Source organism: Chelonia mydas, chromosome 16 (assembly GCF_015237465.2).
Source record: "Chelonia mydas isolate rCheMyd1 chromosome 16, rCheMyd1.pri.v2, whole genome shotgun sequence".
NCBI lineage: Eukaryota > Metazoa > Chordata > Testudines > Cheloniidae > Chelonia > Chelonia mydas.
Window position 1 is genome coordinate 7,493,730 of NC_057857.1, and position 12,485 is coordinate 7,506,214.

The window sequence follows — 12,485 nt, forward strand, 5'->3', positions numbered from 1 at the left end:
GATCGTGTGCTTCTGGTGAACTCTGCAGTGTGTTAACACCATGAAGCTGATGGAAATCCCCATGGCTTTCTCCAGGAATACTAGATTAAGAGAAGTTAAGGCCAGAAGTGTCCAGTAGGTCACGTAGTCTGACCTCCTGTGCAACACAGGCCATAAAATTTCACCCAGTAACTCCTGTGTTGAGCCCAATAACTTGGTTTTCTGAGCTTTTTATCTGTGTTGCTTCAACCGAGTGCCCTGTTCTGCTGGGGTCTATCTCTGGAAGCCACAAGACAGAGCCACTGGTGGGCACTGAAGGCTGCTGGGTAGCGAAATCTAGCTCGTGTGTTGCAATGAGTCATCCCTGAGCCGGTGAGTCATCCGAGGTAATCACCTGCAAATCCTATGGTAGGCCCAGGCCAATCATCCAAGGCCCAGCCAATCTTCACGCAAGGGTCTGGCCAGGTGGCCCCAAAGCAGGTATATAGGCTGATAATGGAGGCAGTCACTCCAGTCTGGTCAACACTGCAACCTTGCTGGGGAATTCCCAGCTGCCTGGCAGATCTGACAGACAGGTATCCGTGAAGGAGGAGAGGTAGATACGCTGGAGGGTAGGGATAGGATACAGAGGGACCTAGACAAATTGAAGGATTGGGCCAAAAGAAATCTGATGAGGTTCAACAAGGACAAGGGCAGAGTCCTGCACTTAGGACGGAAGAATCCCATGCACCGCTACAGACTAGGGACCGAATGGCTCGGCAGCAGTTCTGCAGAAAAGGACTTAGGGCTTACAGTGGACGAGAAGTTGGATATGAGTCAACAGTGTGCCCTTGTTGCCAAGAAGGCCAATGGCATTTTGGGATGTATAAGTAGGGGCATTGCCAGCAGATCAAGGGACGTGATCGTTCCCCTCTATTCGATACTGGTGAGGCCTCATCTGGAGTACTATGTCCAGTTTTGGGCCCCACACTACAAGAAGGATGTTGAAAAATTGGAAAGAGTCCAGCGGAGGGCAACAAAAATGATTAGGGGACTGGAACACATGAGTTATGAGGAGAGGCTGAGGGAACTGGGGATGTTTAGTCTACAGAAGAGAAGAATGAGGCGGGATTTGATAGCTGCTTTCAACTACCTGAAAGGGAGTTCCAAAGAGGATGGCTCTAGACTGTTCTCAGTGATGGCAGATGACAGAACAAGGAGTAATGGTCTCAAGTTGCAGTGGGGGAGATTTAGGTTGGATATTAGGAAAAACTTTTTCACTAGGAGGGTGGTGAAACACTGGAATGCGTTACCTAGGGAGGAGGTGGAATCTCCTTCCTTAGAAGTTTTTAAGGTCAGGTTTGACGAAGCCCTGGCTGGGATGATTTAATTGTGGATTGGTCCTGCTTTGAGCAGGGGGTTGGACTAGTTGACCTCCTGAGGTCCCTTCCAACCCTGAGATTCTATGATTGGAAGGAGCGGACTGCATGGTTCTCCCGCATTCTATGACCGAATAACTATGGGGACTGTATCTGTGTGTTGTTTTATTGCAGGGGGAGCCGGGGCAGCCGGGGCCAGTCGGATTACAAGGAGTCAATGGGTCTCAGGTGAGTCCCTACCAGGCAGCGTGGAGGAAGGTGGCATATACCTTGCCGATGTGTACCTTTCTTTTCTTGCCCGCTGTGCCACTTTAATGAGGGTGCCTATGTTTGCTTTGTTTGTAGGGAGAAATGGGTCCTTCCGGCTTGCCAGGTCCCTGGGGCCCCAAGGTATGTCCTCAACACTAGCCTCGTGACAACAGCAGTTGCTATGGGGACCTTTGTGAAATGAGTTCAAGGGTGGAGCCCAGCTCCCAGTGGCTCTCTCTCCCTGGCACTAAATAGCTCAGCTGGCACTAATTGGCAACCGAAGCCCGCGTGGAGGGAGGTTTCATTGGCCTGGAGGCTAAAGAACCCCTCTCCGTCTTTGTACCTCCAGCCCATGCTGCAGACACTTCTGCACATTCCTTGAAAGAGGTGAACGGTGAATAAGGAATGCAGCGCATCCGATGAACTGTATTGCAAGGTGGCGCTTAGACTCAAGTTAATTCTAACCTAACTGTAGGGTGCTTTCACCCCGCCCTGTTTTCTGTAGGGACCACAAGGCTTGCAAGGGAGACGTGGACCCCCAGGGCCTAGAGGATCACAGGTAAATTGCTCCTGGATGCATAATCATCTTCTCAGTACGGAACACTTGACCTTTCCAAGGCCACAGGTGTCCTGTGCAGCACCCCTGAGAAGTGGGGCCTTGTCTGAGTCCTTGCTAAGCAAACTGGCTGCTGGAATCATCTATTGCATCTCGCAAACTAACTTAAAGGCTTCACTCATCCAGGCCATATTTACCACTGCCTCAGGGAATGCACAGGGTGCCCAGCAGTGGGAAGCCGTGTTCTCTAGTGGGTAGGGCACTTAACGGGGAGCCAGGAGACTCATGTTCTGTTTCCAGCACTGCCATTTACCTACTGTTTGACCTGGGCAAACCGTTCCCCCGCACTCTGCCTCTGTGTCCCCTCCCACCTTTTGTCTGTCTTGTCTGTTTACCCTGTAAGCTGTTTGGGGCAGAGACTGTCTCTCGCTCTGTGTTGGAACCAGGCTAGCACAATGGGACCCCAGTCTTGCTGGATAGAGTCTCCGAGTTCTGCAATCATATAACCTAGAGCATTGTACGCTTCTTTTCTTATGTAAGGCAGCTGTATACCCTGCCAAGCCCCTCACCCCCTCTCTGGCCAGTTCCCCCCACCCAGCCATGCTCTCGGCCCCACCATGGCCATGTCTGGCTGGGAAGGCCTGACTGAGGGAGAAATGGGGGCTGGCTGAGGTGTGTGTGAGTTCAAGGGTCCAGCTGAGGTGGAGCTGGCCAAAGTGCAGTGGAGGGCCCACTAAACCCCTCACTGCCTTACCCTGTATCAAGTTACTCTGCTCGCTGTCACAGGCCTCTGTGAGGTCACTGCCTTGCCCCTGTACCCTGAGTGACCAAATGGTGGTTTTACCGAAAATCGGGCTTTCCTGGTTTTTCACTTTTCACCAGACTCCTCAGGGTTCTGCCCACGAATGCCTAGAACATGTCTCAAAGTGTTGGAATGGATCAGATGGGGTGTTCAAATGTTATTGCCCGACAGACACATGCCAGCGAGATTGTGTAGGGCCTTTGCTCAGCCAGTTGTAGCCCCTTGCTGATGCTGGAGAACAGTAGAAAACTGGCCACCTTACATTAAGTATCACTAATAATACTTGTGCTTATATATCACTTTTTGTCTGAGGATCGCAAAGTATCTTACAGAGGTGGATAAGCCATATTATCCCTGCTTTGTCGACGGGGAAACTGAGGCACAGAGTGGTGAAGGGACTTGACCTAGGTCACACAATGAATCAACAGTGGAGCTGGGATTAGAATCCAGGTCTCTTGGCTCCTTTTCTGTAAGCAGCACACCATGTTGCTGACCAAGTGAACAGAATGGTCTCCTGGGAATGGGGCTCGTTTCTAGTATTATTGACCAAGCAAAGCTCGGCCCTACACAATCTCGCTGGCATGTGTCTGTCAGGCGATAACATTTGAACACCCCATCCGTTCCATTCCAACATTTTGAGGAATGTTCTAAGGATCTGTGGGCAAAACCCTGTTGATTTTGGTGAAAATTGAAAAACCAGAAAAGCCTGATTTCCAGTAAAACCGCCATTTGGTCACTCAGGGTACAGGGGTGAGGCAGTGACCTCACAGAGGCCTGTGACAGGGAGGCAGAGTCACTATGGATGCAAGGGTGAGGCAGTGATCCCAGGGTGAGGGCTATTTGAGGATTAGTGGGCCCCTCACTTGACTCTGGTCAGCCCTCCCTCTTGCCCCCACAGCTGAAGCCAGAGCCCCCATTCCAACCAGCCCCGTCTCCACCACCAGCCAGGTGGGGCCAGACGGGGGGCAAGGGCATGGCTGGGTGTGCATCTTAGTATAGAACCTTCTAGTAAGTTATGCTGCGAGATCCGAAACCTTTTCCTCACCTCCTGCCGAGGACTGGAGCCTGATTCTCTGTGCTGCAGGTGAGATCAAAGACTGGAAGGGAGATTACACTGCAGGAAGAGCAGTGGTTCGAAGAAGAGGCTGTTTTCCTCATTTAGCATAGCCCTGGCAGGGACACCTGCCGGTATGGGTAGACCAGCCCAGAGGGGTTAGTGGAAGGAGAAAAGACCGATGAAGATGCAGGAAAAGACAAATGTAAGCAAGCTGACCCCAGGTGGAGTAGTACACATGGAAAAACATTGTTGTTGGCATGAAAATATACATCCAGATCCACCCTGTTTCCGTAATGGGCTGTAGGAAAGCTTGGGACAAGTTTCTCCATCCCCATGGACAATTCACCAGGATTGTTTTCTAGTTCTGACCCCTTCTCATCCATCTGTCACCATGGCTTGGGAGAGTTTCACTTGCAGGAAATCTAAGTTGAAACTGTGTAAGACTGGGAGGGTAGGAGGAGCCAGGGCTCGTGAGATTAAATCACCTGAGATCCTGCATCGCCAATGGCCATAAACCACGGAGCACAGGGCTTGAGGGTACATGGCATTTGAACAGACAGTGGAGTGAAAGAAATAGCACAAGGCGAATGAGCAAATGCTGCCCTTGACCTGTAGTGACATCTTCCCCCACCCTGATTTGAAGGAGGCTGGAATGGATTTGGCTTTGACTTCATTTAAACTCGAAAGAATGGGGTCTCTATTCTTGCCTATATTTACAGTTTATTTTCTTTCTTTTTCTCTCTAGGGTCCACTTGGGATAGAAGGATCCTCTGGGCCTAAAGGAGACCCTGTAAGAGTCTGTTTCCCCCATACATAGAGTTAAATACGTTCTTCCCCATCTTGCTGCCATTGCAATAATATGTCATTGTTAGTGAGGTTGCCTGATGTAATGAGCCCATCACTCTAGTATCTGGTACCTATAGCCCTGAAGGGAGCAAAATGCTCTTGCCCTCCCGTGAGCTACTTGCCTGAATTGAGCAAGCTCCAAGTGGTGCCCGTTTGGCTCCAGGACTTAGGTAGAGGCATGCACAGACAGCGGAGTTTGCCTGTGAGCTCAGCTTGATCTCTGGTGGGAATAAATTCCAAAGCCCAGGGATTTCTGTTGCTGGTATGTCTGTGCTGTACTCACAGGATGTGATAGAAGCTCGTGTCACATACCTGAGCTAGCTTTAATTTAGCTAATTAAAGAGATCACAGAGAGTGATCACTTAAGATGAGCTATTACCAGCAGAAGAGCGGGGGGAGGGAGAAAACCTTTTGTAGTGAAGTCCTGGCCACTCTGGATGTAGAAGCCCTCTACACCAACATTCCACACAAAGATGGACTACAAGCCATCAGGAACAGTATCCCCGATAATGTCACGGCAAACCTGGTGGCTGAACTTTGTGACTTTGTCCTCACCCATAACTATTTCACATTTGGGGACAATGTATACCTTCAAATGAGCGGCACTGCTATGGGTACCCGCATGGCCCCACAGTATGCCAACATTTTTATGGCTGACTTAGAACAACGCTTCCTCAGCTCTCGTCCCCTAACGCCCTTACTCTACTTGCGCTATATTGATGACATCTTCATCATCTGGACCCATGGAAAAGAAGCCCTTGAGGAAATCCACCATGATTTCAACAATTTCCATCCCACCATCAACCTCAGCCTGGACCAGTCCACACAAGAGATCCACTTCCTGGACACTATGGTGCTAATAAGCGATGGTCACATGAACACCACCCTATACTGGAAACCTACTGACCGCTATTCCTACCTACATGCCTCCAGCTTTCACCCAGATCACACCACACGATACAACTGCATTTGCTCCAATCCCTCAGACAGAGACAAACACCTACAAGATCTCTATCAAGCATTCTTACAACTACAATACCCACCTGCTGAAGTGAAGAAACAGACTGACACAGCCAGAAGAGTACCCAGAAGTCACCTACTACAGGACAGGCCCAACAAAGAAAATAACAGAACGCCTCTAGCCATCACCTTCAGCCCCCAACTAAAACCTCTCCAACGCATCGTCAAGGATCTACAACCTATCCTGAAGGACGACCCATCATTCTCACAGATCTTGGGAGACAGGTCAGTCCTTGCTTACAGACAGCTCCCCAACCTGAAGCAAATACTCACCAGCAACAACAGAACCACTAACCCAGGAACCTATCCTTGCAACAAAGCCCGTTGCCAACTGTGTCCACATATCTATTCATGGGACACCATCATAGAGTCTAATCACATTAACCACACTATCAGAGGCTCGTTCACCTGCACATCTACCAATGTGATATGTGCCAGCAATGCCCCTCTGCCATGTACATTGATCAAACTGGACAGTCTCTGCATAAAAGAATAAATGGACACAAATCAGATGTCAAGAATTATAACATTCAAAAACCAGTCGGAGAACACTTCAATCTCTCTGGTCACTTGATTACAGACCTAAAAGTGGCAATTCTTCAACAAAAAGACTTCAAAAACAGATTCCAACGAGAGACTGCTGAATTGGAATTAATTTGCAAACTGGATACAATTAATTTAGGCTTGAATAGAGACTGGGAGTGGAGGGGTCATTAGACAAAGTAAAACTATTTCCCCATGTTTATTTCCCCCACCCCCCGCTGTTCCTCAGACGTTCTTGTCAACTGCTGGAAATGGCCCACCTTGATTATCACTACAAAAGGTCCCCCCCAGCCCTGCTTGTAATAGCTCATCTTAAGTGATCACTCTCCTTACAGTGTGTATGGTAACACCCATTGTTTCATGTTCTCTGTGTATATAAATCTCCCCACTGTATTTTCCCCTGAATGCATCCGACGAAGTGAGCTGTAGCTCATGAAAGCTTATGCTCAAATAAATTTGTTAGTCTCTAAGGTGCCACAAGGCCTCCTTTTCTTTTTGCGAATACAGACTAACACGGCTGCTACTCTGAAACCTGTCAGTGTGTATAATGTTGATAGCCCATTCATGGCCAAAATGGGTCCTTGGCACCTCCTTTCCCGTAGCTGCTGTGGCCAAGTGTCCTGTGCATGCCGAGTGAAGAGTCTGGCACCTGGGAGTCTTGCCTATGGAGTGGGAAATGTACAGAATTCATTGAACTTTTGATATCAAATGAAGAAATCTCCCTTTTGGGAGACTCACGATCCCCACTCCCCCCATTCCTTCTTCCTTGGAAATGGGATTTGATTTTTTTTACCCACCCTCCACAGTTTTACCCTCGTGCTGTCGCTCAGTTTGGATTTCTCCGAGTTGACGTGTTGCCTTTTAATAACAGTCAGCCTTGATGAGTTAATTAAAACATGGCAGCCTTTTCATGAAGCTGTTTTTATGTGGTTATTTCTGTTTGCAGGGAGCAGTTGGTCCTGCTGGGCTAAGAGGAGAGCGTGGTCAAGAAGGCCCCATGGTAAGTCTGCATGGATATCTCTTTCCATGCCCCAGCTCACTATGGGTGAGGGTGGGAGTGGAGGGGCTTTGGGCATGGTGAATTCTTTATGCCATATTGCTCCAATTCGTAACCTGAACTGGTACATTGCATTGGAGTGAATAATGAGGGAAATCCACTGGGTCTTTCCCTTAGCTCCATCTTTCTTTCTGGATGTTCTGCTCCCAGTGGTAGAACACCGTAGACCGTTTGAGATCCTGCCCACCACACAAATGAGACAAAGCCAAGCTATCTTTCTTTCCCTGTGTGCGTTGGTACATTGTAGAATCATATGCATTTATCTGCACATGTGGCTGGGCCTCTGCCCTGTTAGGAAAAGGGCCGGATATAAGATTGGAAAGTGAGAGCTCTGCACTCAGCAGCCCCCACATAATACTGCTGCAACATCATAGTCCCCATGCTGGACATATTGGGAATGCTTGTGTGTGCAATGGGGAAGCTCCCCCTACTAGAGTAATACTGTTGCGAAAGCTAAGCCCTAGGTAGATTTCTGGGGAAACCTGGAGTCGGAGTCCTGGGGAGTCCACCCTGATTGGGAGGGGCTTATCGCCTCATGGGTTCTTTTCAGCAGGAAAGGCTAAGGCCAGGTCATTCTCAATTCCTTCCCTACACTGCTATATTCTTAAAAGCAGCTCTCCATGGCTTTCCTACATACCACCGATCTGCCAGAATAGCTCTTGCTGCTGACTTGCTTGAAGCCTGCTTGCAGCCCCCTCACACACTTGTAGCCTTTCACCAATTCACACAGCAGAGCTCTTTATGCTCCCTGCTTAGTAGTAGGGTTGGGGTGCAATCGTTGACCATGCTGGGGCCGTGTCTCGGTGTGGGGGATTCCCATAAGGCTTTTGCTTCTGATATTGACATCCCTAAAGAGCCAATCTAATGATGTCCTAGAAGATAATCTTCCATGGAGTTACTGAGGACTTAAAAGGGAAACTGAGGTGAGGGGTCCACTTGATGGGCTGTCCTGGGGCCACAAGGGGGTGCTTAGGAGGAGGCCTCTCCCTTACACCTTGCCATGGGATCACCAGCAGTGACATTCTGCAAATGAGGTTGGTGTTTCCCATGAAGTTCAGAAGCTTAATTTTCTGGCAAATACCTTTCACCCGGGGAGGTTTTGAAGGCCTCTGTGGATTTTTGTGTGTTTTTTTTTTTTTAAAGTTGCATTGAACGTTTTTCTGTCTCTTTCAGGGGTTGATTGGAATGCCAGGTTCAAAGGGACGCCCAGGAGACCAGGTAAGTCACTTGGCCTTAGGGTAACCAGATAGCAAGTGTGAAAAATCGAGATGGGAGTGGTAATAGGCACCTACATAAGAAAAAGCCCTGAATATCAGGACTGTCCCTGTAAAATTGGGACATCTGGTCACCTTACTTGGCCTGCATAATGGAATTAGCCTCGATGGCTCTGGTCCCAGTATGGCTTTCCTACATTGCTATGGGGGTTTGATATACTGTGGACTTGCTGGAAGCCTGATCCCTGGTATCAGAGTTCATACTGAAAGCTACGTATGGTCCTTTGAGAAGAAAAATAGAGGACCACTCTTGTACTCCCTTGACATCCTCTGAGTTTTGGGAGCTTTCTGAAGATACAGAAGGGCCTCTGCCTTCTACATCCTTGTCTTCAGTAGAAAAAAAAGGTGGGTTCTTACCACATGGTAACTAACGTGAGGTAGAATCCTAGTGAATCAGAACCTTGGGTTAGAAGGGACTGCAAGGGTCATCTCGTCTAGCCCCCTGCTGAGATGCAGAATTTGTTGTGTCTAAACCATCCAAAGACAAAGCATTTATAGTTGTCACACAAGATCGTTAACCTGTGGTAAGACCACACCTTTTTTCCTTGTTTAGACACATCCTAATTATTGGGAGTTGGATTGTTAAAGATCCCTGAAACATTATCTCCTATCAGGAAGAACAGTGGTACTTTTCATTCCCCTTGCATCTGAGTGTCTCAGAGCTCTCCACAAATGTTCAGACATTTGGCCTCCCTTCTGTATACTCCTCCTCCCCCATTTGAGATATAACCCCCATTTTACAGATGGGGAAACTTCGGTACAATTCAGCTCAGGTCACACACAGTGAAACTGTAACAGAGCTGGGAGTAAAGCCCAACTCTCCTGCTTCCTCTTCCTGAACTTTATGCTATGTGGACAGATGGCCTTGGGGTTAGTTAGGAAGGATGTTGGAAGTTGGAGCAAGTAAGTCTCTGGATAGAGTTTAACTAGTACTTTAGTCACCAGGGTGCAAGACCGCATGTTTGCTGCTCTTGGATGTGGCCTTGGGATCTTTCGGCATACACAAACCAGGGGTAGGCTATAGAGCACTGAGGGGCAATGCACTGACCTGTTACCTTTTGGAGTTCTGATTTCTGGTCCTTCCCTACAGAAGGTCATAGCTCAAAACAGATTGAGTGGCCTCCTCTTAGCTCCTGCCGTACATCACAAAAGGTCCGGCAGCAATCAACGTAGCCGGCGCACACTGCTTGAAACAACAGTAGCAGGACTTGCTGCGTGCCAGCGTTGAGCTTTGTGTGTGGAAGGTTTCCGAGTATCTGCCCATGTCATGCCTCTGCCAAGTCAGAGATAATGGGCTGTCATGTTTTATAAGCACCAAAATCCCAAATTAAGAAGTGTGTGTTTGAGTTGGGGCAGGGGGGCAGGGGCCGGGATCCCAATATAAAGCAGAAGGGAAGTTACTTTATTTGTTAATCGCAATGCAGGTGGTCCTTCCTTCTGCCCCAAACAACCAATATTTTCATCAACTCCAAACTGTAGGAGGTCTACTGTTGACCTCCTTGCCATACACTCCTCTTCCACCATTTTACAGGGGCGCTAAAGCTACCTGCAGGGGTCTAAAGTTCCCAGAGTATCTGGCATGTAGGATCACATTGCAGCTTTCTGGTCTGGGTAGAAAGGGACTTTCCTTTTAGCTGTGGAAAGATCATCAAGAATGAACTTTTGAGCAAAACTGGCGAAAGCTTCCTCTCCGATGCTGAATGCGGATCGCTGTGCTCCTCAGCCATGGAGAGCATCACAGTATGGTCTCCTGAGAAGTTGCACTCTTAACGTGTGCTGTTATTACAGGGTGGCGAAGGCACAGATGGAGTGAAAGGGGACATGGGAACCAAAGGAGACAAGGTACAGTACACCCAGTGGCTGGCATTCAGAGGCATTCATACTAATTTCTGTAGTTTTCCCATTCCTCCCTGCTGTTTAAATGTGGTCATGTAGTCTCAGAGCATGTTTGAGCTGGTTGTATTGTACTAATAATTAGACTGAGTTCTCTCCTGGCACTTGAAGAATAAACAATTAGAATCACTAGGGATCTTTATTCTAGCACCCTTCTCGACAGGGCAAGTCTCTGCTCCTTGTACACAGCAGCCTCACTAAGGGGAGGTTTGTATAAAGAAGATCCCGCCATGCCAGGAAAGTTACTCTAGCGGTCACCTGCTGAAATTCTGGACCCCCTTTTTAAACATTCTTATAGGTAGCATTGCCAATGCCAAGTGATCGAAACTCATGAGTCAGGCCGCCCAAAATCATGAAATCAGCTAAAAATCTTGATTTTTTTGTTTGTTTGTTTGTTCATTTGTTCGTTTAACGTTGGGTTCTTTTTATTTGACTTCTGGTTCATGAGCCTTTAGGAGTCAGTGTTTTAAGCTTTTCTCCATGGGTATGAGTGCTAGATGCTTACTTCCCCTCCCCCCACCCCCTGGTTTTCTTATTAAATGGAAGCTGTGATTCTCGTGTAATCACATGACTCCAGAAGCTGGGGCTTTAAGCCCCAATATTGTGAGACTTCTTATAAAATCATGAGCGTTGGCAACGCTGCATAGAGAGCTAAATTAGCCGTACCCCCATCTGGGAGCCCAGGCCCTCAGCAATGGGGTTAGTGTGGTTCCCTTTGCAATAGAGGGTGGGCCAGATGTGGGAGGGCCACACAGAATGCCCTTCCCAGTACAGAGCTAAGCTTTTCTAGGAGCCCCCTGAATGGCAGAATGGAGTGGGTGGGGCATAAGAAGGACAGGGAGGGGCCAGAAGATCTGCTGTTGCCCAGATGCTCCTGTCTTCATCCCACTCCAACACATAGTGTCCTCGGCACTGCAGCTCGGGTCTGGGAGGATTCCTCCCACCATTGCTCTCCTGTGCATCTGCCTGGCCTAGCTAGTCCCCTCTGGTATTGGATTCAGTTCTCATCAGGGGTTCAGTGTTTAATAAGAGGCTTGATAGCAGGTGAAGTTTCCCTGGCAAAGACATGGCTGCAGGGAAAGGCAAGCTCTAAGATGAGTGTCATAAGAGAGAACTATTAACAGTGCCTCTTGCTCTGCCAGTGCAATCGGATATTTCTGGTCACTGTCTTCTGAGCTCCTTGCTGCAGGAGGGGTTCTTGCTCCCAGCTGGATGTAGAACACGCACCAGGTTCTCCAGCCCTTTGTACATCTCCTGTTTGCATGAAGCGATTTGCATTTAGTGACATGGAAGCACATCACGAGTCAGAATAAGGATTAGGGAAGCTAAAGTAATAATGGCAAAAACCGCCCCTGAGCTGGGCCCAGAGAGAACCGGTCGCCAAACACAAACAAGGGGCCAAACACACAGAGGATGAGATGAGGGGGAAATTGCCCAAATGGCCAAAGATGACTTGGATGCCTGACTCAAATAGAAAAGATTCTGCCCTGACTGAGCCTGGAAGACCAGGCCCGAGAGGGGCTCTAGCAGAGCCCAGGCAGGGGAATTCCATAGATCCAGCTATCAAGGTATTTACATGGCCCCATCACCAGAGTGTCAACACCTCACAGTCACTAATGGAATGGGGTTTACTTCCTGTGGGATCTGGCAGCCTGATTCCTGTGTACAGGTGGGGAGCTGAGGCCCGGGGTCAATTGATTTGCCAAAGGTCACACAGGAAACTCTGTGGCTGAGGTGGGATTTGAAGCCAGGTCCCTTGAATCCCAGTCCAGCACCATATCCATTAGAATGCCCTTCCTGCCCCAGAATTGATCTGTGACCTGAAAATGTCCTGTCCTGGACCCCATCCAC

The 12,485-nt window shown here is 48.6% G+C and overlaps 1 protein-coding gene across 4 annotated transcripts in view; it reads left to right on the top strand.

The window, feature by feature from the left end:
• Positions 1 to 12,485, top strand: part of COL27A1 (collagen type XXVII alpha 1 chain) — a 249,222-nt gene that overhangs the window by 170,254 nt on the left and 66,483 nt on the right. For all 4 annotated transcript variants that reach the window (XM_043530720.1, XM_037880008.2, XM_043530722.1 and 1 more), the window contains 7 exons: positions 1,512 to 1,565; positions 1,683 to 1,727; positions 2,092 to 2,145; positions 4,747 to 4,791; positions 7,357 to 7,410; positions 8,641 to 8,685; positions 10,530 to 10,583. In XM_043530720.1, coding sequence (XP_043386655.1) covers positions 1,512 to 1,565; positions 1,683 to 1,727; positions 2,092 to 2,145; positions 4,747 to 4,791; positions 7,357 to 7,410; positions 8,641 to 8,685; positions 10,530 to 10,583 — 351 coding nt within the window. The remainder of the gene's footprint in view (positions 1 to 1,511; positions 1,566 to 1,682; positions 1,728 to 2,091; positions 2,146 to 4,746; positions 4,792 to 7,356; positions 7,411 to 8,640; positions 8,686 to 10,529; positions 10,584 to 12,485) is intronic.